The sequence below is a fragment of the Myxocyprinus asiaticus genome, chromosome 41 (genome assembly GCF_019703515.2).
Source record: "Myxocyprinus asiaticus isolate MX2 ecotype Aquarium Trade chromosome 41, UBuf_Myxa_2, whole genome shotgun sequence".
Classification (NCBI taxonomy): Eukaryota; Metazoa; Chordata; class Actinopteri; order Cypriniformes; family Catostomidae; genus Myxocyprinus; species Myxocyprinus asiaticus.
In genome coordinates this window covers 23,674,683-23,701,362 of record NC_059384.1, presented here as the reverse complement: position 1 = coordinate 23,701,362, position 26,680 = coordinate 23,674,683, and the positions used below count along the sequence as shown (strand labels likewise).

Sequence of the window (26,680 nt, the reverse complement as noted above, 5' to 3'; positions counted from 1 at the left end):
CTAAAAGTGCCCAAAGAAACACTACATTCTTCAAAAATACTCCTATTGTGTTCCACTGATAACAATTCAAATTTGGTTTGGAATGACATGAGAGTGAGTAAATGATGACAGGATTGTAATTTTTGGGCAAACTATCCCTTAAACACATGAGGGTCCATATTACACATCATTAACAGCTATTTAGTGTTCAGAATCCGATCTAGTGTAGTCACAGTGAACATAAAAGGTAGAAACATACTAATATTCATGACTAACTGTAGGTGAATGTTTATATTATTGAAATGTTTATACATTTGTATATAACTAGTTATGGAGTAAAATTGAGCTGTCCCTGGCTGTGTATAGCACCTGCCGTTCCTCTTTATGTTTTTCCACATAATGCCGCTGACAATTATAAGAACAGCCTTCAAGGTAATCGATACTTGTAATTTGATTTTGCAAACATGCTTACGTAAATTTCCGTGCAGGTCTAAGAGACCCAAGTGTTAAAACACATCTGCGCAATATGGCAAAATAGGATTATGAAAATTGATTTCCATAACATCTCCATGCCTGTATGCCTATTCTTGCCCTTGGATGAAATCTGTATTTATGAGTCAGAAACTACTTGCATGTGTTCTCTAAGAGTGTGTTTTGAATTTCATCCACTCAGAAAAGGAAGTCAAACCCGAGCCACAGGTGAGATCTATGAAGCCATTACAACAGGACATGTGACTCGTTTCATGTCACAACATGACATGTTTCTCAAATATGGCTCCATACCACTTCATCATTTGACTGCTGGGACCATCAGGCTGTTCCACCCTAGTGCCTTGATCCACTACTGGTCCTCCAATTCGATCAGCATTAAGGCTACTAGTCAACCCCAGGCCTGATCACAACCCACGTAGGGTTGACCTCACATCTGACCCCTTGAACTCTACCAAAACATGGAGCTCTAAACCTCCAGAAATGGGGGGATTTCCCTCTCTGCCTTAATGGAGACAATATTCCTCCAACGAACCACCACAGAGGGTTGTAATTACAGATTTATACACATGTAATTACTGTATGTGTAACATAGATGGACAATGGTAAAAGTTAACAAGCTGGGACTTCAACTCTTAATCTTTTTCTAACAGTTTGCTGAGTGTTGTACATGTTTGAATTCTGTATGTTGGCAATGTGACAAGGAAAAAAAAACATGGGATGATCATGTGACCTGCAAAAAGAGACTGGAACATATTTGGTAACAGTTTTAAATGTATTAAATGTCTCTGTGAAAGTAAACAAAATACCTGCAGGACCTGTTTGATGTAAATTCATCAGTTTTGTCTCATATCTGGCACAAATAACTCAGGTTTCCTTTTCCGATTATCCTTTTTTGATTTATTTCTTAAAGGCACTGTTGTGAGTGAATCTGTATTCAAAACAACTGTTAAAAATTATCATTTTGCAAATAATGTTTTGAGAAAAAAGTGTCAAGTACTACTGCAAGGTACTCAACCACCTTGCCATATAATGAGTTTGTATGTGTACAAGTGTGTGCACATGTGAATGTGTGTGCAGAATCATAAACCCCCTATGTATTCACACTTGTGTCCAAATCAACCCTGGCTATCCGGTGACCTCTTGAGTATGACTATCAAATCACTGCCAGTATCCCTTCTCAAAAAGAAGCACTTCTGTAATTTGTCCACAAGTGTTGTGGACTTTGTTGACTTCTAATATTCTTTTATTAATCTCAAATGACTTGGAGTTACATGGTGTTCTCAGAGCACTGCATAAGTATTACAATTAAGCTACAAAAAGAGGATGGGCTTGCATTTTTCAGACATGCCCAATCAAAAAACTAGTGTAATGTTTCAGTAGTGTAAATTGTTTTGCAATTGATAATGATACATAGGAATAGAATTTATAACCATTAGAAAATATAATAAGTATTACACATTGTTATGTTGGTTTGACAAAGCCAACATATATTTATACTACAGATTTGGTTTAGGTTATTTACTTTTTTTAAATCCCAGTCAATCAAAAATCCCCTAAAATCCCATAGACTTACATTAACAGTATGTTCAAACAGGCAAAGACTATTCAAATTCCAATTGTCAAAAAAGTCAAAAATTCAAATGTAAACAAATCCACACAAGGCCTTAAATCTGCTTTATCTGTATCTCTGGCTCTCTATTTATCTATCTATCTGTTTATCTATCTGTCTATATATATATATATATATATATATATATATATACACACACACACACACACACACCGATCAGCCACAACATTAAAACCACCTGCCTAATATTGTGTAGGTCCCCCTCGTGCTGCCAAAAGAGCACCAACCCGCATCTCAGAATAGCATTCTGAGATGCTATTCTTCACACCACAATTGTGCAGAGCGGTTATCTGAGTTACCGTAGACTTTGTCAGTTCGAAACAGTCTGGCCATTTTCTGTTGACCTCTCTCAACAACAAGGAGTTTCCATCCATAGAACTGTCCCTCAGAGGATGTTTTTTGTTTTTGGCACCACTCTGACTAAATTCTAGAGACTGTTGTGTGTGAAAATCCCAGTAGATCAGCAGTTACAGAAATACTCAAACCAGCCCATCTGGCACCAACAATCATGCCATGGTCCAAATCACTGAGATCAAATTTTTCCCCCATTCTGATGGTTGATGTGAACATTAACTGAAGCTCCTGACCTGTATCTGCATGATTTTATGCACTGCACTGCTGCCACACGATTGGCTGATTAGATAATCGCATGGATGATTGTTGATGCTAGACGTGCTGGTTTGAGTATTTCTGTAACTGCTGATCTACTGGGATATATATATATATATACACACACACACTGGGGGCCAAAAGTTTGGAATAATGTACAGATTTTGCTCTTATGGAAAGAAATTGGTACTTTTATTCACCAAAGTGGCATTTAACTGATTACAATTTATAATCAGGACATTAATAACATGAAAAATGACTATTACAATTTGGAAAACAAATTCAGAACTTCTTAAAATACTTCAAAGAGTTCTCATCAAAAAATCCTCCACGTGCAGCAATGACAGCTTTGCAGATCCTTGGCATTCTAGCTGTCAGTTTGTCCAGATACTCAGGTGACATTTCACCCCACGCTTCCTGTAGCACTTGCCATAGATGTGGCTGTCTTGTCGGGCACTTCTCACGCACCTTACAGTCTAGCTGATCCCACAAAAGCTCAATGGGGTTAAGATCCATAACACTCTTTTCCAATTATCTGTTGTCCAATGTCTTGTGTTTCTTTGCCCACTCTAACCTTTTCTTTTTGTTTTCTGTTTCAAAAGTGGCTTTTTCTTTGCAGTTATTCCCAAAAGGCCTGCACCCCTGAGTCTTCTCTTTACTGTTGTACATGAAACTGGTGTTGAGCGGGTAAAATTCAATGAAGCTGTCAGCTGAGGACATGTGAGGCGTCTATTTCTCAAACTAGTCTCTGATGTACTTATCCTCTTGTTTAGTTGTACATCTGGTCTTCCACATCTCTTTCTGTCCTTGTTAGAGCCAGTTGTCCTTTGTCTTTGAAGACTGTAGTGTACACCTTTGTATGAAATCTTCAGTTTTTTGGCAATTTCAAGCATTGTATAGCCTTCATTCCTCAAAACAATAATTGACTGACGAGTTTCTAGAGAAAGCTGTTTCTTTTTTTTTTTTTTTTTGCCATTTTTGACCTAATATTGACCTTAAGACATGCCAGTCTATTGCATACTGTGGGAACTCAAAAACAAACACAAAGACAATGTTAAGCTTCATTTAACCTAATAGCTTTCAGCGGTGTTTGATATAATGGCAAGTGATTTTCTAGTACCAAATTAGCAATTTAGCATGATTACTCAAGTATAAGGTGTTGATGGCTGCTGGAAATGGAGCCTGTCTAGATTTGATCAAAAATGACTTTGTGTCAAATAGTGATGGTGCTGTTTTTTACATCAGTAATGTCCTGACTATACTTTGTGATCAGTTGAATGCCACTTTGGTGAATTAAAGTACTAATTTCCTTCCAAAACAGCTAAATCTATACATTATTCCAAACTTTTGGCCCCTAGTGTGTGTGTGTGTGTGTGTGTTTATATATCTTTCTTTCTTTCTTTCTATCTTTAATTTTTTTTAAACTAACTTTCAGGCATGGCTTTGTCAAGCCAACATTAGAGTTTGTTTTTAAAACTCTACCTGTAGTTATAGTATTATGATACATAGCAGAACAAACATAACTTTATTAAAGTATTCCACAGAAGCATTATTTATTTTTATTTTAATAAATTATTTTTTGCATCAATGCATTCGAGAAACCCTTGTATTTATTTCCTTGAGCCAATGGATAATACTCTAATAATATACAGTATGAAATAGTATTTTCACCATTTAGGTACTTTGCCTTCCCCATTACACTCTCTATAGAGGAGCTGTTCTGTTTTCACTGTCTCAAACGGGTCCTGCTCCATGTTGTTGTCTATGGCAATGTTTGTGTATAATAGCATGTATCACGTTTCTAATAGATGTAAAAATTCCCATGATCAGCACAGTCAAGAAATTTAATATGTTCTACAGTGTTATGTATTTTTCTATTTTAACAATTACAGAAATGAAAAATGAATTGCAAAAAAGAGATGCAATTTTGTAATACTGTAGGCTAAAGTGTAATTTGGGTTTGTTGATAGACTGAAAGGACATGATCCTTGTGTATTTTAACCATTAAGTGTTAACAGGATGAAAAAGAAACTATTCTGAAACAAAATGAAAGAAGCCAATGAATTCTCATGTGCCAAATTTGTTCTTTAAGAAACAGTGTTCAGTTATACATGAATAAAGTTTGCATTCCTAAAGAAACTCAGAACTGCTCCTGTTTCTTGTGGTGGAATAGTTCAAAATGGCTGCAACTTTATTTGCAAGATATAGGCCCAATTAACACAATTAATTTGTGTAATTCCATTGTGGAGCTGTAGTTGCATAATCCACTGTAATAGGCTACTACTTTGGTCTGCTCTATTATTGTTAGAGTAATATTGTTGCCTCCTTTATAAAAAAATTGCCTGTGTTTTTTCATCATTTGCAAGTTACTTTGGATAAAAATGTGTGCCAAATGGATCAATGTAAACGTGCTAATAAGAGAAAAGGGGTCAAGCATACATTCATTTGTTGGTTTATTTATTAATATAGACTGCATTTGAAATATGTACAGAGATTTTCATTTGCCAGTTAGGTTATTGGAAATAAATATTGAGGGACACATAGACAGAGAGAGTACAGTGTGGGAAAATGGTAATTATACACACTAATGCACTTGAATAATTACAGGCAGCTGTGTGCATGAGGATGTCACGGTAACCAGTCTGAATCCTCCTGTGCCAGTGCGCTCCGCAAGCTCTCTTTATTCCTAAGAGTGTTCAAGAGAAGCTCCAGAGATTTGACCACTGGCTGCAGCCCACCTTCACTCTGTCTCTTCCCAAACCGCCCGATGGGTCTCACACCGCGCCCCACATACCAGAATGGGTCAATTTCTGGACCTGATTGAGACAGATTTAAAAGATGGTTACTATTAAAATGCGTATATGACACATTATACAATTTTTTTCTGTTTGTTGTCAATAATAAATCTTGGTAAACAAAACTAGCCTCAGAGACACCTTGGGAACACTTTCTATGAATCCCGTCTACACTGTAGGAAATGTTTTGTTGGGTTACATAAATGTGTTACAGGATGTAACATAAACTAATCGGTTTAGTCAAGTCTGACTGAATCAATCTGACTACATGAGGTCACACCATCGAAAGAAATATTTAAGGATCAGATCAGGTACAGCTCCCATATAATTCCTTAATGTAACAGCTGTGCAGTTTCCTTGTGTCAACAGTATACTGTATGTTTTGCATTATAAAGCTATTTTAAGGCTTTATATAGCTCACATAATGTAATTGTTTTCAAATATTTGTAGCACAGTTAAATGCATTCATACCCACCTATTCAAAAATAAGGGTAAAAAGGGTCAAATGCACTCAAACAAATTATCAGCACCACGTCTTATGTTGTGTTATAATGCATTATACTCAGTGTTGGGTGTAATGCGATTACAAAGTAATTAAGTTACTGTAATCTAATTACTTTTACAGCAATTATTGTAATGAATTACATTTTAAATTCTTGTAATCAGATTACAGTTACTGACTTTTAATTCATCTAATTACATTTAAGTACATTATTAGCGTTACACATGCTTTTGAAATAATATTATTTATGCAGAATTATTTTAAAGCATGAATTATAGACCTGTAATGAGTGAGGTCTATAATATAATGAGTAATGTGAGGGAGAAATGTGAGGTGCTGAATGTATGACTTATGTACGACAATGAACAAGGAGGAAAAAGAGACATTATTTTGAATTTGATGAGAAGAAAAGTGTTTTAGAAAGTAACATAAAATTAAAGTAATTAGTAATGTGATTATTTGTCCAATGAAGTAATTAGTAAAGTAATTGATTATAATTAGAGAGAAGTAATTGGTCATTTGTAGTGGATTACTATTTTTGAGTAACTTTCCCAACACTGATTTTACTTTATAAAGTTAAACATAAATATGTAATTATAACTTGCAATTATTTAGGAGAGCATGCAATTGATTATAAGGAATATTATAAGGCATTATGCATTAAAATACCTTTATAATGCATTATATAGAGAGGCTTCAAATATAGTGTAGATCTTATTGGAATGAGCTTATAACTGTGGTTTCAGTTATTTATGGAAAAGAATTTATTAAGAATACCTTTATAAAGCAATAACTTCAGCACGTGCGTAAAACTCTAACAGCTGCTCCACTACCTTGCCACTGCTCACTGCTCTATCTCCATTCACGCGCAACAGTCACTTGTAATGTTATATAAATAACGTGTATTAAATGGCTAAATAAGTTCGATGAAAGTTACACTTACTTCTGTTATCGACGTTGTGGACGATGTGGAGGTCGTGCTCTACTGTGGTTCCGTGTGCATATGTCCCAGTCGTGGACAAAATGAGCAGCAGCAGGAACGCGACCGTCCCCAACCGCGACCGAATCAGGCACTTTGTCACAGGCTGAGCGAAAGCGTCAGGCAGCATGCTGGGTCTGGATACAGGGCACCTGGAGGAAACAGAGCATGTGCAAGAAAGTAAGCGCAATTTTAAACACTTTAAAATATCCTTTATTTTAATACTTTAATATATGTTGATTAATAAAATATGTTTAAAAGATTAGTTCATCTACATAAAAAAGGGTCTAGCCTCTATGTAGCCTAAACATATGGATACAATTTCTAATTATTTTAATGTAGGGCCTAGGCTATATAATACTTTGCTATTATTTATAATAGGCCTATATCAATTATTATTAATTTTAATGGTTTGATATTGCAAGAATTTGCCGATCATTTGTTTCTAATAATTTGTGATATTAAAATAATAATAGGCCTAATGTTTAGGTAAAGGCCTAATAATGTAATAATGTTTGTTTGTTAATTAATGACCTCTAAGCTTCTCTATTCTCAGGTTGTTAGCGTATGAGGGCGTTCACACAGGACACGTCCTTGCGTTCAAAAACAACCAGTAAAAGGGGTCTTGATGTGCGTTTTTAAAAGTTTAAACATTTCAACGCCTCTTTAAAACGAAACGCTGAGGGGAAAAACAGTGAGACGCGACGAAACGGTCAAAGAACTTACTTGGACTGCCTTTAGACTGAGATTTTGCGTCTGCGCTGTTTTTCAATTGTTTTCCTATGTAAACACACGATAGATGGACGTCTTTGACCGTTGTGATGCGTCTCGTTTGCGCCGTTTCAACTTAAAAAGAACTTCAACGCTTAAAAATGCGTCTCGAGACACCTGTGTTCGTGGCTTTGCGTCTAGCTTTTTTAGCACAAGAACGTGTCCTATGTGAACACCCCTTACTAGCTCTGCCGTAGTTAGCAATAACTACAATCCAAAATGTCCTCACGAAACATATTTGACTTCACTTTAATTGATTAATTAATTAATTAATTAATTAATTAATGATTATTATTTTCACATTAGTTTCTTCATAACATTTCACTTCACATATCACCACAAGCTGTTGAAATTGATGAGAGTTTTTAGACTTACGTGTGTAGACGCTTGCTCTTCAGTAACAGGTGTTTCAGGGGCGAGAGTCAATTCTTCAGTCGAAGTAATTTAGAAATGTGAAGATGTCGTGCTTATATATTGCAAGGAGTGTCACAAAATGGATTAGATTGCGTCAATCTCACAGGACATCCCTCCTCACACACACACACACACACATCACCATCATCATCATCAGCAGCAGCAGCAGCAGCAGCAGCATCCTCTCTGTACTTCTTTGATCCCTTGACTCGGATCCATCACTGTGAAAGAGAATCACACACGCCCTGACACACTCCATCAGCCTATCTCTGACACACACAACATTAATTTATTTAAGAAACACCAGCGTGCCCAAGTGTTTAGTCCCATGAGATCACTGAGAATGCACAATTAAGGCTTACTGAAAATGTATGATATATACAGTACTGTGCAAAAGTTTTAGGCACTTGGGAAAAATGTTGCATAGTGAGGATGTCTTGAAACATAATGACATAAATAGTTTTCATTTATCAATTAACGTCATACAAAGTCCAGTAAACATTAAAAAAAAAAGCTAAATCAATGTTTGGTGTGACCACCTTTGCCTTTAAAACAGCACCTTGGTTGTTGGCAGATAGGCTGTTCCAAGCTTCTTGGAGAATTCGCCACAGTTCTTCTATCTATTTCGGCTGTCTCAATTGCTTCTGTCTCTTCATGTAATCCCAGACTGAGTCAATATTCAGTGGGGGGCTCTGTGGGGACCATGACATCTGTTGCAGGGCTCCCTGTTCTTCTATTCTATTTGCAAAAGAAATGTTTGGGAGTATAAAATGTATGTTTCCTATTGACACACTAAAGCTGAAAATATAAATAACCATCTTAAGCCAAATGCTTTTGTGAAATATCTTATGTGCCTAAGATTTTTGCACAATACTGTAGGTCTATAGCAATGCAATTTGTGATGAATGTACACTGTAAGACTGATGCATTTTTTCTCATTGAAAGGTTACATATTGGTTGTAATAACTTTAATTATCATTCACCAACAGATCATTATTTAAAGTACATTTAAAGGAAATGTTCACCGAAAAGTAAATGATTATGGTATTCTCCCTCATGTCATTCCAAACCCGTATGACTTTCATGGAACACAATAGGTGGTATTGTGAAGAATGGTCAAGCTGCTCTTTTCCAAATGATAAAAGCATATAAGGGGCTCTCTAGGCTTACCATAAAAGTAGTCCATACAAACTGTGCAGTGTATTTCAAGTCTTCTGAAGACATACGGTATATCGAAGCTTAAGTCTTTATTTACTGAAAATCTTGCCATCTGCCATAGCTCTTTAAAATATCATTCGCAATTAAGCATATTCAAATTTGGCGCATCACCAATGGCATTTGGCATTTGGTGACGTCAAATCTGGTGCAAGCTATCTTTGCTTGAGAGGTTTAATTATGTCCAAGGATAAACAAGATTTGAGAGCTATGGCATAGGGCAAGAAGTTTTATTTTGGAGTGAACCAGCCATCACATGTTTCGAAGTAGCATTGCCAAATTTTCACGGCAAGTCGTATAACACTAAAATAAGTGGGTTACCTGCTATAAAAGCATGTTTGTTTGTTTTCTTTTTCTTTTTTCAATTTTGAGTTAATTTACTGTACGTAGGCATATTATCACTGCATACTTATTTATAAGTATATTTTTATTATTTTACTGTGTTACTTATATCTCTTTGCAGATACATGTTATCAGGGGCACCTGCAGGATTTCATCTGTGGCTATGCACAGGAACAGGAACTGTCTAGAGGGGTCCGGGGGCATGCACTCTCGTGAGAAATTGTTTGCAAAAACAACATCAAAGCGTTCAATTCTGGTGACTTTGAGAGAAGCATTTTTATATCTTCTTCAGTATGTGTATTGACATTTATGTAACTATTAGCTAAAAAGCATTTCTAAAAGACTTGTTCACTTGACACAGCACTAGTTGAAGTTTCTCAAAGTTACCTCTCAACTGTTTGTAGATTAATTTCCACTTCATCCAGAGCTATGTTTGTTCCATGTTTCTCTATCCAGAAACTGTTTCACTGTGTGAGAAACAATCTAAATCTCACAGGGGTCTACTTTTCTCAATTCTTACCTTTAGTTTTTTTCAGATGGAATACATTTTTAAGTATATAGTCTACATTGTGGCCCTTCTTAATTCACTTTTGTTTCCCAGCTAGATTTAATGAAGTTATGTGCTGACTTACATTTATATTGTTGTTCTTGGCAGATACCTTTAACAAAAACTTAGTAATTAAAAATGAATAAATGTTTTTTATTTTTTTATTTATTTTTTTATTATAATTAAAATATTTAAATTAAGTCACTGTCTTTCTTTTCAGTGCAGACACTGATTATTAATCTAAATAATCTAAATGTTTAAAAAAATCTGAAGTGAATTAATTGAGTGAATTCATTCTTTGGGTTTCATTGAGACTGCATGTTTGACAGATTTATTAACAGGCTTTACCCCAAAGAGACAGCAGCTTCAATCATTCCAATTCACACTGTGCTGTTTTGGGGAGGTTTGGGGTGTAAATCTAAGCCTACACAGAGAGTGGGTTGATACAAGCATTGATCAACTGTAGTTTCCTGTGCACTAAATTCCAGATTACCAGCCTTCCTCACAAACTGTTCAAAGGACAATTACTGTGTCTAACTAGTGTGGGTGTGTATGTGTGTGTGAGTAAGCATGCCTTTTGGAGAAAATTATAGTGAAGGTCAACATCACCATGCAGTTAAAACAGCACACAAACCTTTGATTCTTTGTCTTAACTTACAGTTGTGCTCAAAAGTGTGCATACCCTGGCAGAAATTGTGAAATTTTGGCATTGATTTTGAAAATATCATGACTGATCATGCAAATAAAACTGTCTTTTATTTAAGGATAGTGATCATATGAAGCCATTTATTATCACATAGTTGTTTGGCTCCTTTTTAAATCATAATGAGAACAGAAATCACCCAAATGGCCCTGATCAAAAGTTTACATACCCTTGAATGTTTGGCCTCGTTACAGACACACAAGGTGACACACACACAGGTTTAAATGGCAATTAAAGGTTAATTTCCCACACCTGTGGCTTTTTACATTGCAATTAGTGTCTGTGTATAAACAGTCAATGAATTTGTTTGCTCTCACATGGATGCACTGAGCAGGCTAGATACTGAGCTATGGGGAGCAGAAAAGAACTGTCAAAAGACCTGCGTAACAAGGTAATGGAACTTTATAAAGATGGAAAAGGATATAAAAAGATATCCAAAGCCTTGAAAATGCCAGTCAGTACTGTCCAATCACTTATTAAGAAGTGAAAATTTGGGGATCTCTTGATACCAAGCCAAGGTCAGGTAGACCAAGAAAGATTTCAGCCAAAACTGCCAGAAGAATTGTTCGGGATACAAAGAAAAACCCACAGGTAACCTCAGGAGAAATACAGGCTGCTCTGTTTCGAGGAGCATTTAGATAGGTTGGTGCAATCTCAATAGCCATCCACAAGCAGAAGTTCAGCACATTAAAGGTAAAGTGTTTTTTTTTTTTTTTTTTTTCTAAATTAAAATAGTTGTCCCACCTCAAACTCACACCATTAGATTGGCCGATCTTAGTTGCAACAGGGGCATTATGCTGGAACAGAAAAGGCCCCTTCTCTAAACTGTTGCGACAAAGTTGGAAGAACACAATTTATGTTATTTATTGTATGAAATAACATAAGCTTTGTTCTCAGATAAACAAACCGTTAATTAGAAAGGGGTGTCAACGTAGTTTTGGCCATATTGTTTCCTCAGCAACATTTGTTTATCCTCTTCATTGCTGTTGATATTGATTCCTGTTTTGTCATGAGCTAGACATTTCAAATTACAAATTTTTTGTAAAGTATGCTCTTCAGTTATATACACCGATCACCCGCAACATTAAAACCACCTGCCTAATATTGTGTAGATGTCACGTTTGTGTTTTGTTAATGTTTTTCATGTCTTTTATTTTCAAGTTTAGTTCCTGTTCCTGTCATGTCATGTGATTTCCTGTTCCCTCATGTGATATTGTCATGTGTTTCCCCTGTTCATGTGTCTTGTTTTCATTGGTTCATTGTTTGATTACTTTGTTATCAGTTCTAGTTTGTCATTGGTTTAAGTTTATTAGTCTTGTTATATTGTTTATAGTTCTGTCTGTTCATTGGTTGTCTTGTATATGTCTGTATATTTAAGCCCTCATGTTTGCCATTGTCTCTTGTCAGGTATTGCAAATGTAACTTTACATTTACATTCTTACATTTATTCATTTGGCAGACACTTTCATCCAAAGTGACTTACAAAAGAGGAAAACATAAGCGAATCATCTTAGGAGACAGTGGTATGAAAAGTGCTGTATTACAAAGTATCACTAACATCAGAATAGTATTCAAAACAGGATAAAGTGCAACAGTTTTATTTTTTTTATTTTTTTAATGACTGGTTAAGTGCTCATGGAACAGATGTGTTTTTAGTCATATTTTGAAGACAGAGAGTGAGTCAGCTTCACGGATGGAGTTGGGAAGGTCGTTCCACCAACGTGGTACGATGAAGCTGAAAGTCCGGGAAAGTGTTTTGGTGCCTCTTTGTGTTGGTACAACAAGGCGACATTCCTTAGCCGACCGCAGGCTTCTAGTGGGCACGTAGCTCTGCATAAATGATTTTAGGTATGCTGGAGCAGACCCAGTGAATGTTCTGTATGCCAGCATCAGAGCCTTGAATTTGATACGTGCATCAACTGGCAGCCAGTTGAGAGAGACAAGGAGTGGTGTAACATGTGCTCTCTTTGGTTCATTAAAGACCAGACGTGCTGCTGCATTCTGGATCATTTGCAGGGGTCTAATTGCACATGCAGGGAGGCCTGGAATGAGAGCGTTACAGTAGTCCAGTCTAGTTATGACAAGTGACTGAACAAGAAGTTGTGTGGCATATTCAAAGAGGAAGGGTCTTATCTTCCTGATATTGTAGAGTGTAAATCTACATGATCTTGCAGTTTTTGAGATGTGGTCTGTGAAATTTAGTCTGTTGTCAATGGTTACCCCTAGATTTCTGACCGATTTGGAAGCTGTTACTGCAGTTGCACCCAGCTGCACGGTGATGTTGTGTTCAACAGCAGGGTTGGCTGGAAAGACAAGGAGTTCAGTCTTGGCTGGGTTGAGTTGCAGGTGGTGCTCCTTTATCCAGGCCGAGATGTCCGCCAGGCAGGCAGAAATTCGAGCAGTCACTGTGGTGTCATTGGGCTTGAAAGACAAGTAGAGTTGCGTGTCATCAGCGTAGCAGTGGGAAGAGAAACCATGTGCCTGAATGATGGGTCCCAGTGATGTTGTGTATATAGAGAAGAGAAGTGGCCCAGGCACTGATCCCTGAGGTACCCCAGTAAGTAGCTGATGTGGCTTGGATACCTCACCTCTCCAGGCTACCTTGAAGGACCTACCTGAGAGATAGGAATTTAACCAGTCAAGCACAGTTCCTGTGATGCCCAGCGAGGAGAGGGTAGAGAGTAAGATCTGATGGTTGACTGTGTCAAAGGCTGCAGAAAGGTCCAGCAGAATCAGGACTGATGATCTGGATTCAGCTTTCGCCCGTCTCAGTGACTCAGTGACAGACAGCAGGGCAGTCTCGGTGGAGTGTCCACTTTTGAAGCCTGACTGATTGTCATCCAGCAGCTTGTTCTAGATCTGCTAGAACTTTGTTGTTTAAGTCAAGTCTAGTTTCATGTCAAGTAGTTTGTTTATGTTTAGTTCACATTTATAGTTAGGGTTTTTGGGGATTCCACATTTGTAAATAAACTGCACTTGGGTTCATCTTTACTTTATCATCATCTCTTCGTCTGCTTGTTGACAACATCATTACAGTAGGTCCCCCTCGTGCCGCCAAAATAGCACCAACCCGCATTTCAGAATAGCATTCTAAGATTCTTCTCACCACAATTGTACAGAGCGGTTATCTGAGTTACCGTAGGCTTTGTCAGTTCAAACCAGTCTGGCCATTCTCTGTTGACCTCTGGGTCAGGAGCTTCAGTTAATGTTCACATCAACCATCAGAATGGGGGAAAATGTGATCTCAGTGATTTGGAGCCTGGCATGATTGTTGGTGCCAGATGGGCTGGTTTGAGTATTTCTGTAACTGCTGGTCTCCTAGGATTTTCACACAAGAAATATAAGGAGAAACATCCACTTGAAAAGAGAGACCTATACATTCTAAGACATTTACTTTTATAGAAGAAAGCCAGTCATACAGGTTTGTGATGACATGATGGTAAGTAAAGTATGACAATTTTATTTATAGATGAACTATTATTTTAAAGATCATTGAACTAATGCTGTTGTGTGCTAAAAGTTGAAATTAGTGATGCATGTTAAGGCAAGCATTACTATTGCTTTTAGATGGGTTTAGGGTTTACACAAACTTCTAACTGTATTACACTGTAAAATGTACTATGTGATAACTAAAAGTATGGTAACAATATTACACATATTTTTAAGATCTTTTTAAGCCTTGTTTTTTAAATAAAATAAAAAAACTCTTAAATAATGTGAAGTGACCCAAATAATATTTAAGCCTATATATATATATATATATATATATATATATATATATATATATATATATATATATATATATATATATATATATATATATATATATATATATATATTATTTTTTTATGAAATCTCCTTAATAATGAGAAGTGACTCAAATGAGTTGGTATATTTGACACATGATGAATTTTAAAACAAGGTGTTTATTCTACTAATAATATTAGGCTAATTCACTGATTTTTGTAAGGCTTAAAATTATAAGTGCCTTTTTTTTTTTTTTTTTTTTTTTTTTATAACCACCCTAAAATATTTTCAGTGATTAATACTTAATGCATTTTGAATGCATTTATCATTTTAAAAATTATTTCTAGCTTTGCATGCCAAGTTGAAAGCCACTAAAGACAGTGACAGAGTAATAGCCTACACCATGAATAAAGATTATCATACTAGTTTAATGACTTAAAATGAAAAATTACTTAAAATGCGTAATTTAAAAATAAAACAGTTAGGCATAGTTACGATTTCTATACAAACCATGATTTCTATCCAATAGCCAATTAGTGTAATCATGTTACCCCTTTTCATCTTGGTTAGTTGGAAATGTTTATCTAAATATTGCATTCAAGATTTAATCTTGAAAAGGTCAAATTCTATAAGTACATAAAAAAATGCTTTGTTGCATCTCCCGCTAACAGGTTGTTACATCACCTCATCAGGAAAGGATTCAACATAAACTGAGTAACGTTTGAGCAGTCTTCCATCTGTCAGAGGGAGCCCTCACCTGAATTTTGAACTCTGTCACTTCCTGTTCCTGCCTTGTCATTTCCTGTTCACCATGTGTGTATATAAGCCATGTGTTCACATTAACACATTGCGAAGTATTGCCAGTTAATCTGCCTTACCAAGCGGTTCTTCCATGCCATTGTTTAGACTGACTGTTATGACTACTGCTTACGTTTGCTGGATTCACGTCTTTCGATTACTGTTTTGGATTTGTTTGCCTGTGGACCGATTTATCTGTGTTTCGACCAAAGCTTGTGACCCGACTACGATTGCTGACTACAATTACGAGAGGCCCGATATTTCACTAAATTGGACCTCAGATCTGCTTACAGTCTCATCAGAATACATGAAGGTGATGAATGGAAGACAGCATTTCTCACCACTAGGGGGCACTATGAATACTTGGTCATGCCCTACGGGCTCGCCAACTCTCCTTCAGTATTCCAGTCTTTCATTAATGAAATCTTCAAGGATCTCCTGAATCAGTATGTGATAGTCTACATAGACGACATCTTTATCTATTCCCGGTCCATTGAAGAACATGTCAACCATGTAAGAATTGTGTTGTCACGCCTGCTACAGAATAATCTCTTTGTCGAAGCTGAAAAATGTGAGTTTCATGTCCTGTCTACCATGTTCTTGGGTTATAATATTAGCCACTCAGGAGCTGAGATGGATCTCTCCAAGGTAAAAGCCATCATTGAGTGGCCCATACCTACCATTGTCAAGGAGTTACAACAATCTGAATCTATAACATTTGAGCAGTTTTCCATCCGCCAGAGGGAGCCCTCACCTGAATTTTGAACTCTGTCACTGCCACATCAGTTCCTGTCTTGTCACTTCCTGTTCACCATGTGTTCACATTAACTCATTGCAAAGTATTGCCAGTTAATCTGCCTTACCAAGCATTTCTTCCATGCCATTGTTTAGACTGACTGTTATGACTATTGCTTATGTTTGCTGGATTCACGTCTTTGGATTACTGTTTTGGATTTGTTTGCCTGTGGATCGATTTATCTGTGTTTCGACCAAAGCTTGTGACCTGATTACGATTGACTACTGTTTGGAATATTTGTTCAGATCCTTTAATAAAGATCCGCAAATGGAATCCTCTCAGCCTACCTCATTACACTGAGAATATAAAATGAGGGAGACATCCAAAATGTGCAATGTTGGTGGTCCAGAACTGGATTGAACACACAATTTAAGAAATAAAAGGAATTATTTTTTTTTTAAATGATTATGGTTTACCTTTTAGCATGTTTACGTGTCGACCAGCCCACCAAAATGTCATCAAACTAGCAGTTGTTCACTTTCAAATGAATTGGTGTCCATAAATTAAACCACAAAATAACAAATTTTCCCAAAGTAATTAGGTTGTTTTCTCTTAAAGGTACCCAATATTTTTTTTTATACAATGCTGAGCCATAATTTCAAAAATGAAATATCTTAAAGTGTACTTTGTCATGCAACCTCAAACCTCATAATACCTCAAACCATGTGGCTTATTGAAGAGAGGTGTGCTATTACTTTTCTTTTATTTCCACATGGTGGATGATAAAACAGATGAAAAATCCAAAATATTTACAATAAAGGACAGACCCAAGTCATTAATGGACAAGAATATTGGGCTCTTTTGTGTTGTGCCAGTATGCAACCACCCAGAAATATAAGGTCAAATGTCATGAGCGCATTCGGGTGAAAATCCTAGAAAACACCAATAACACCATAGAAATGCCCAAGAAACCACTCAGAACACAAACTCAGCAACATTGGCTTATCAAATACTGGGAAAGTTGTCAGTTCAATAAAGTATTAGAATACAGAGTTCTATAAATTTAAGAGGGTATGTATTATTTTTGCAAAGTTTAGCTTAGAGACGTGAACTAATGGAAGTATCACAAAAGATCAGACTATTCTTCATTATTCTATTATCTAGTGTAACTTAGAAAGCTACATCTGAGATTTGATCAAGTGATCTGTGACTGAGGCCCAGAGGAAAAGGAAAATGTCAATTATCTGACCCTCTGTTGCTCATTTAAGTAATTTGATTGCTAAGTAGATTTTATCATCATGTTTACTTCACTGCTTATATAGATGAGAGCAAATTAATTTTCCCCTCTTAAAATTTAACCTTCAGATTATCTCTACAAATCTATTAGGTCTTTTAAAGTCATTTCAGTGAACATTCAGAAAATGTTCTCATGGCATTTTTAAAATGCTTTACATGAAAGTATATGAGATTAAACATGAAATAATAAACTTTCATTGTTTTATTTTTTTTTTGTTCACAAATTGGCATTTTTCATATTCTGAGTCATACCTGTCCTTCCAAATTTAACGTCAGCTTTACAGATCCAACTCAAACTAGCAATGTGTGTGTGTTTCTGAAATATCAAGAGATGTTGCATCAAACAGAACAAAGGTCCGTTTGGCCTGCCTGCTGCCATTCAAAGCAATTAGGGAATAAATCAATGTGCCAAATGGGTCTGTAATGGTGAGAGGAGGATACATAAGTACATAATTTCTGCAGTGTCACCATTTCTCAATGTTTTGCAATAAAATAATAGATCCTAGAGTCATGCACTTTTGCATTTGTGATTATTAGAACCATGCATTTATTCTGAAAACATGCATTTGCTACATTTGCTCAATTGGGAATTCTCAGCCATCTGCTTGTACAACAAGCAAATCAAATTATTACATAGTAATGAGTCATAGTAATGAGTTTATAAATCATATTTATTAAAAATATCATTGAATATATTTACAATGACTTTCTTTTCCTAATGGAAATATTGATAAATCCTTGTAAGCATTAGTTTAGCTCATGTTGTCAGCGAGCTAGTCTCTATTTTACTCAATTTAGCAAACAACAGCATGAATCAAATTATCTTTAAACAACAATCCTTTGGTTATCAATGTAACACCCTTTGTTTCACACTTTATTTTTATAAATCTCTTCTAAAAAAAAAAATTTAGAAATCTTCTATCAGGAGGAAGGAATATACACAGTGACATCATCCAGGCCAGTGCTTTCATTCTCTAGGTACTCCAGAATGACGTTGCCTCCGTTGTGGAGAGGACACTCTGCGTGGGAGAGCAGTGACTGTAGGCTAACATCCATCTTAAAGGCCTCCCCCGTTTCAGGATGACACAAACGCAGTTTCTGTGCAGATCATGCAACGACAAAAGAACCACACAGTAGCTGTTAATATATAAAAACCATCAAAACCAAGTAGCTAATTTTACTAGTAATTTAAAAGGGGTCATATCATACATTTATTTAATATGTAGTTTCTCTGAGGTACACTTATAATGTAAGTTGAGAATTTTATATACACTGGCGGCTAAAAGTTTGGAATAATGTACAGATTTTGCTCTTATGGAAATAAATTGGTACTTTTATTCACCGAAGTGTCATTCAACTGATCACAATGTATACTCAGGACATTAATAACATTAAAAATTACTCTTACAATTTGAAAAAAAAATTGCAGAACTTCTTAAACTACTTCAAAGAGTTCTCATCAAAAGATCCTCCATGTGCAGCAATGACAGTGTTGCAGATGCTTGGCATTCTAGCTGTTAGTTTGTCCAGATACTCAGGTGACATTTCACCCCACACTTCCTGTAGCACTTGCCATAGATGTAACTGTCTTGTCGGGCACTTCTCACGCACCTTACAGTCTAGCTTATCCCACAAAAGCTCAATGGGGTTAAGATCCATAACACTCTTTTCCAATTATCTGTTGTCCAATGTCTGTGTTTCTTTGCCCACTCTAATCTTTTCCTTTTGATTTTCTGTTTCAAAAGTGGCTTTTTCTTTGCAATTCTTCCCATAAGGCCTGCACCCCTGAGTCTTCTCTTTACTGTTGTACATGAAACTGGTGTTGAGCGGGTAGAATTCAATGAAGCTGTCAGCTGAGGACATGCGAGGCGTCTATTTCTCAAACTAGAGACTCTGATGTACTTATCCTCTTGTTTAGTTGTACATCTGGCCTTCCACATCTCTTTCTGTCCTTGTCAGAGTCAGTTGTCCTTTGTCTTTGAAGACTGTAGTGTACACATTTGTATGACATCTTCAGTTTTTTGAAAATTTCAAGCATTGTATAGCCTTCATTCCTCAAAACAATAATTGACTGACGAGTTTCTAGAGAAAGCTGTTTCTTTTTTGAAATTTTTGACCTAATATTGACCTGAAGACATGCTAGTCTATTGCATACTGTGGGAACTCAAAAACAAACACAAAAACAATGTTAAGCTTCATTTAACAAACCAAATAGCTTTGAAACAACCACACGGTCTTTTTCCAGAGCAGCCTGTATTCCTCCTGAGGTTACCTGTGGGTTTTTCTTTGTATCCCGAACAATTCTTCTAGCAGTTTTGGCTGAAATCTTTCTTGGTCTACCTGACCTTGGCTTGGTATCAAGAGATCCCAGAATTTTCCACTTCTTAATAAGTGATTGAACAGTACTGACTGGCATTTTCAAGGCTTTGGATATCTTTTTATATCCTTTTCCATCTTTATAAAGTTCCATTACCTTGTTACGCAGGTCTTTTGGGTGATTTCTGTTCTCATTATGATTTAAAAAGGAGCCAAACAACTATGTGATAATAAATGGCTTCATATGATCACTATCCTTAAATAAAAGACAGTTTTTTTTTGCATGATCAGTCATATTTTCAAAATCAATGCCAAAATTTCACAATTTCTGCCAGGGTATGCAAATTGAGCACAACTGTATATATATATATTATTATTTTTTTCACAACCACTTTACACCTTCTCTCTACTCGACTGAATAAACTTGTTCCCTAAGGTGAATTGAGAAATGGCATCTCAAAAACTTGTGTAATTAAGTTCACTTAAAGTTGCTGTAAGTGATTTTTTTCATGGAAAGGTATGCAAAACATTTTCCTACTCCCTGAGAGATATAACTGAAATAAGTGTTGTAAGACATCTCACCGGTCTCTGTGACAGCTCTAGACTCTATAAACAGCAAACAAAAATGTGTCTGTGGGCCACGGACAATGAAGCTTTCGATCTTTCAGTAATTTTGCACATTCTCATAGTGTTGTAGTTGCAGCAAATGATTGAGACTTACAGCCATTTTTAAGCCATAACACAGATTTGCTATTTAAATATTGTTGTTTCTACCAAATTGTAACTGAATGCACTCAAATTTAGGTTATGCAATAACACAAGTTTTAATCTTCATTATTTAAGCTAAGTCAATTATTAAATAAACTTATTTCTCCACAGAAATGCATGTATGTCTGTAATTCAGTTGCACATGCACAAGAACTGATATAGTGTTAACAGGGTCCAACATATTAACACTAAATCAGTTTCTGTGACCAAATCTGTTACCAAAGGGGACACAGATCACCCTAATAGTGACATCACAAAAAACAACTATTTTCAAAAAACAAATAAACAATAATATGACAAAAGAGCTAAAACCTCTTTGAATTCTTAAAAAGTATGTGAACCATTTGGAATTATCTGGTTTTCTGCATTAGTTGGTCATAAAATGTGATCTCATCTAAGTCACAAGTATAGACAAACACGATGTGCTTAATCTAACAACACACAAACACACAAAGTAAGTGAACCCTTTAATTTTAATTACCTGTTGATCCTCCATTGGCAGCAATAACCTCAACCAAGCATTTCCAGTAGCTGCGGATTAGACCTGCACAACATTCAGAAGGAATTTTGGACCATTCTTCCTTACAGAACTGCTTCAGGTCATCCATATTCTAAGGATGTCTGGTGTAAACGGCTCTCTTGAGGTCATTCAGCAGCATCTCTATTGGGTTACGGTCTGGGCTTTGACTGGGTCATTCCAAAAGATAGATTTTCTTTTTTTTTAAGCCATTCTGTAGTGGATTTACTTTAATGTTTAGGGTCATTGTCCTGCTGCATCACACAACTTCTACTGAGCTTCAACTGGCCCACAGCCACCCTGACATTATCCTGTAGAATATCTTAATGAACTTGGGAATACATTTTTCCCTCAATGATGGCAAGCGGTTAGGCCCAGAAGCAGCCCCAAATCATGATGCTCCCTCCACCATACTTCACCGTTGGGATGATGTTGCCGGTGCCCTGTTTACGCCATACATATTACGTAGTACTGCGTGTTCTTCCCAAACAAATTAACCTTAGTTTCATCAGTTCACAAAATATTTTCCCAGTAGCGTTGTGTAGTATCAACGTGGTCATTGCCAAACTTCAGGTGTGCAGCAATGTTTTTGTTGGAAAGCTTCCTTTGTGTTGTCCTGCCATGGACTACATGACTGTTTAACATTTTCCGTATAGTAGACTCATAAACAGAGATGTTAACCAGTTTCAATGATTCATTCTTTTTTACCTCATTGGGCATTCTGTGGTGTGCCTTTTGAGTCATCTTGGCTGGATGGCCACTTCTAGGGAGAGTAACCACAGTACTAAATTGTCTCCATTTATAGACAATTTGTGGACAGATGAATATCTAAGCTCTTCCAGATAACTCTGTAACCCTTTCAAGCTTTATGCAAAGCAACAATTCTTGATCGTAGGTCTTCTGAGGTATCTTTTTTGCGAGGCATGGTCCACATCAGCAGATGCTTCGTGAATGGCAAACTCAAAATATTTGAGTGCTTTTTATAAGTCGAAGTAGCTCTAACCCACACTTCCAATCTCGTTTCATTAATTGGATGCCAGCTTTGCCAACTCCTGACTCTAATTAGCTTTTGTTGACATCATTACCCTAGGGGTTCACATACATTTTCCAACCTACACTGTGAATGTTTGAATGATGTATTCAATATGTACAATACCAATACAAGAATGTGTGTGTTACTGGTTGAAACATATTGTGTTTGTTCATTATTGTAACTTAGATGAAGATTTTAAGACAAATGTATACATAAAAGGTAATTCTAATGGGTTCATATACTTTTTCTTGCCACTGTATTTAAATGCTCCCATTCCTTGGTCCCTTTGATCAACGAAACATAATTAAATAATTCAAGCGCAAGGCATTGTGGGTATTCCCCACAGCCTCAGTTTAGTACTCAACACTTGAAATTTTAAGTCTATGGATTTTCAAGTAATGTTTAATTAAGACAACTTGATTTTTCCCATAATAACAACATTAGTTTTACAGTGCATTTTAACACCCCCTTCGCATGTAAAATGAGCAACAGCTCATACAGCAGCTTGTAGGCTTGCTGTCATGACAAATCTAGTTGTTAACTCCCCTATTCTTCAATAATAGCCTCTCTGCAAAGCCTGTATTACATTTTGACAGATTCATAAAACAATCCATGCTGAAATGCTCATGTGTTGATATATTCATCTGTCTGACATAATACGTTGCAGAAGTTCAGAAAGAGTTGTTTTTGCAGCTTTGTCTCAATAAAAGCTCTTTTTGGTCTGAGGAGGAATTTTTGAGTTCTAAAAGTTTGATTGAAAAAAGGAAAATTTGATTCCTCATATTATGAGCCTTTTAAAGCTACATGACCTTCAATGGAAAAATAATGTTAATGTTAAGAGTGTATATAATACACCAAATAACACAGGAATACATTAAAAAAAATTTAATGTAGTGCTTTGTTGACTGACCTTAGCTGTGAGGACATTATTGTTGTTCTTCAGACTGGCCTGAGATGCAGCAAAGTCCACCACTTTGCCGACACTCCATTTGGAACAGAAGAACATCGGTAAACAAGAGTCTTTAGCCTCTTTGGGCAGAAACACCTGGAAATAAGTCCGCTCAGTCTGAAGAGGAGATCAAAACAGGAATTTTAAAGGTTATATCTTCTAGTTAATAAGAAATGTAGGTCACTTCAATCAAAGATGCATTATTCTTTCGGTTTTGCTCGAATACCTGTGGCAGGCCTTTGTCTCCAGACGCGTGCATCTTAAGCTTCATCAGAGCAACTTTTGCAGCAGTCGCAGCATTTTTCGCTCCTTTTCTGCCTTTACTTGCTGGTGTGTTCTTCTTTGACTCTGTTTGAAATATCCTGGAAATTATTCTCTAACTTTATAAGAATTTCTGTGGTGTCACAAGCCTTCAAGACTGGTATTAATACAAGTCTCTTCTGCCCTCATATGGACCAGAGGAGTATTAACACCACACGGATTACCACCTGACTTGTGATACCAGCAAAAGACTTAGTAATCCAAATAACTTAGTCAACTTGAAACAGCATTTGCAACTAATTTTACTTCCATAATGTGGTATGGATCAGGAGTATTCCACAGCAGAATGGAGCCAGACCTGAAGATGAAGGTCAAGTTCACCCTTGAGAGTATTTTGACATATTCAATGAAGGCAGAAATGTGAAGTTTTTAATTTTATAAAATCACTTTTATAATGTCTTTATATATATATATATATATATAGAGAGAGAGAGAGAGAGAGAGAGAGAGATAGAGAGAGATTTTTGCTTATTTTAAGAAGAGGGAAGTCAAAATACATGTTTGTGGTAATTAACATTATGCCACAGGGGCCTGGGTAGCTCAGCGAGTATTGACGCTGACTACCACCCCTGGAGTCGGAATCCAGGGTGTGCTGAGTGACTCCACCCAGGTCTCCTAAGCATCCAAATTGGCCTGGTTGCTAGGGAGGGTAGAGTCACATGGGGTAACCTCCTCGTGGTTGCGATTAGTGGTTCTCGCTCTCAATGGGGCGTGTGGCAAGTTGTGCGTGGATCACGGAGAGTAGCACGAGCCTCCGCATGCTAGGAGTCTCCGTGGTGTCATACACAGCGAGCCACGTGATAAGATGCGCGGATTGACTGTCTCAGAAGCGGAGGTAACTGAGACTTGTCCTCCGCCACCTGGATTGAGGTGAGTAACCACTCCACCACGAGGACCTACTAAGTAGTGGGAATTGGGCGTTCCAAATTGGGAGAAAAGGGGATAAAATAAAAAATAAAAAACCTTATGCCACAAATGCTGTTGATTGAGTTTAACTTGTATTGAATCCGGAATATTCCTCTAACTAGGTGATGTCAGCCAGAAAGTAAAGTGGTTTCAAAGGCAGAGCAAGTTATGACATTTTGAAGAAAGATTTTCTTAGGAATAATATCTACTGATAAATTGTGCACAATAAGATTAGAAACATGAATTAAGTAAATGGGGTCAATTTTGATGTCATGTTGCCTTTAAAGGAAATAAAAAAGAAGCCCTATGAACTGACCCACTATCTTCTGCACTAGTTCTTGCGTTGCTGCCATGCGAGGCTTCGGTGTCTCCAGCTTTTCACACTTATGGTCATCTTGATGACGATGCCTGAGAACAGAGGAAAGCAGTCAGGCATGTAGAGGAGGAAACATGTATTAGATTAAAACACACCCTCAAGTATTCCCACTTTTGTCATTAATGTTTACAGAACATGTACATGAGCAGATGGGAGCTAATTTGTGAAATAATTTGAATAATGTCTATTTCTCTTTCTAACATAGGACTAATATTGTCACATAAGATTTGGATTTGATTCACTAATACAAAGTAAAATAAACAAAACTACAAAAATGAGCATGTGGAAAAAGCACGAAGGTTTTATCTATTGATTTTTCACTAGGCTCATTACATCTATTAGGGTGAGTTTCAGTAGTGTCAGTCAGTAAGAAATGTAGGGGATATGAAAAATAATGTTTGTAAGAGGTCTGTACACGAGGCAGAAGAGTTTTTCACAGTGTGGGCAGATGACTGGCAGCAGTTCTCTCCCTTTACAGTTCTCAAAGCTGCATGGATATGATGTTGTACCCCCAGACCCAGAGATCTCTTTCTTCACTGGCACCTGAAAATACTTAAAGTGAAACCACTGATCTGAAGAGTCAAGAGAATGATCTATTTAATCACCAATAAAGGAACAAAGTACATACAGCTGCCAAATAATAAAAAGTTTACCAGTTTACATGTGATTCTATCACAATCTAAACACTTACAATTGTTAGTAAGACATTTTTTAATTTTAAACTGGTTCAGAGATATAAATGTCTGCAGTTGATTCTCCACAATTATCACATCTGATTCTACACAACATCTCCATAATCAAATAGGGAAGTAACAGTACTGTACCAATTATTTTTAATTGTAGCATCTAAAGTAAAACTGACAGGCAGACATGAACTGAGCAGACCCCCAAAATGATCATCTCATAATGGGACAGGCACACCTGCTGCTGTTTCTCACCTCTGGACAAGAGTGGGAGTCCCTGCTTCTGTGCTCCAAACTTTAAATAGTAGAAGAGACAGTTTTTTACATCAATTGAAAAAAATAAATAAACACTAATGAATGTAATAAGTGAAATGTCTCAAATCGGATCACCTATTATCTCAGTCTAACATCTGTGGTGTATATTACAATGGATGAACTATTATATTTCTGCACATATACCTTCAGGTGCTTTGTTAGATTTGTACAGTTATGTTCTAACTATTCCTGTTGTTTGTTCAAAGTATTTTATCAGTAATGCTGAGTGTACTGTCACATATTTAATCTTTTAAACTTGCAGAAGATCTTACCAAAAGACTCCAGAACAGCTGCTACACACGAAGGGTAGAAAATCTGCATGGAAATAGAATAAAATGGACAAATGAATTAGTTTTAGAGTCACATCACTTGATGCTACCTAACAGTTTATTTATGCTGCCTCAGAATAACGAAAACGGATATTTTGTATTACAGTATAGTTATTATTTAGCTTTGATCTACTACAAATGTCCAAAATGATTTGAATTGCATAATTAATACGGATCATCATACCTTTTTGATTGCATGATTCAATACCACAGTGTTTTCCAATATCCAGTTCAGCCATGTTTAAATGACGTCATGAACACGTTTCAAAATAAAAGTGCCGCCGAAAGAGTCTGCTTTGATTTTAGATGGAATAAGTAGATTTAACAAGAAGTGTAATAATAAGCATATTCGCCCAATTTTCCAACATAAAAACCGCATTGTCCCTAGAGGTAAATTCCATTGGGCATCTCTGACTGAATGTATAGATCGGAAGAGAGCATGGTTGTTGCCTCATAAATACTGCTTTCCCAATAAGACCAAAGAAATTTACTTTAAGATTTTGCTTAAGATATATCCTGTGAATCTTACTGTGGCTAAATCATTTTGTGGATGTGAGGATGAAACGTTTATCCATTTATTTTTCAGTGTGAAATAACTCAAGTCATATTCTC

At 36.5% G+C, this 26,680-nt stretch overlaps 2 protein-coding genes across 3 annotated transcripts in view; one reads left to right on the top strand and one right to left on the bottom strand.

The window, feature by feature from the left end:
- Positions 1–2,867, top strand: part of LOC127431765 (rab effector MyRIP-like) — a 203,654-nt gene extending 200,787 nt beyond the window's left edge. The window contains exon 16 of the mRNA XM_051682301.1: positions 653–2,867. Within this exon, the coding sequence (XP_051538261.1) occupies positions 653–714 (62 nt within the window). The 3' untranslated portion in view covers positions 715–2,867. The remainder of the gene's footprint in view (positions 1–652) is intronic.
- Positions 2,868–18,189: 15,322 nt separating this feature from the next.
- zfand1 (zinc finger, AN1-type domain 1) lies at positions 18,190–26,313 on the bottom strand. Of its 2 annotated transcripts, none has more exons than XM_051682332.1 (8): positions 26,253–26,313; positions 26,012–26,054; positions 25,680–25,719; positions 25,157–25,293; positions 24,682–24,773; positions 23,365–23,486; positions 23,100–23,255; positions 18,190–18,653 (listed from the first exon to the last, which is right to left on the bottom strand). In XM_051682332.1, exons 1-8 carry the CDS (start codon positions 26,305–26,307, stop codon positions 18,477–18,479), a joined length of 822 nt encoding a protein of 273 aa, XP_051538292.1. In that variant the 5' UTR covers positions 26,308–26,313; the 3' UTR covers positions 18,190–18,476. The 2 variants fall into 2 exon arrangements, with proteins under 2 accessions (XP_051538292.1, XP_051538293.1); XM_051682333.1 differs by having other exon boundaries at positions 18,192–18,653; positions 25,157–25,284.
- Positions 26,314–26,680: the final 367 nt, after the last annotated feature.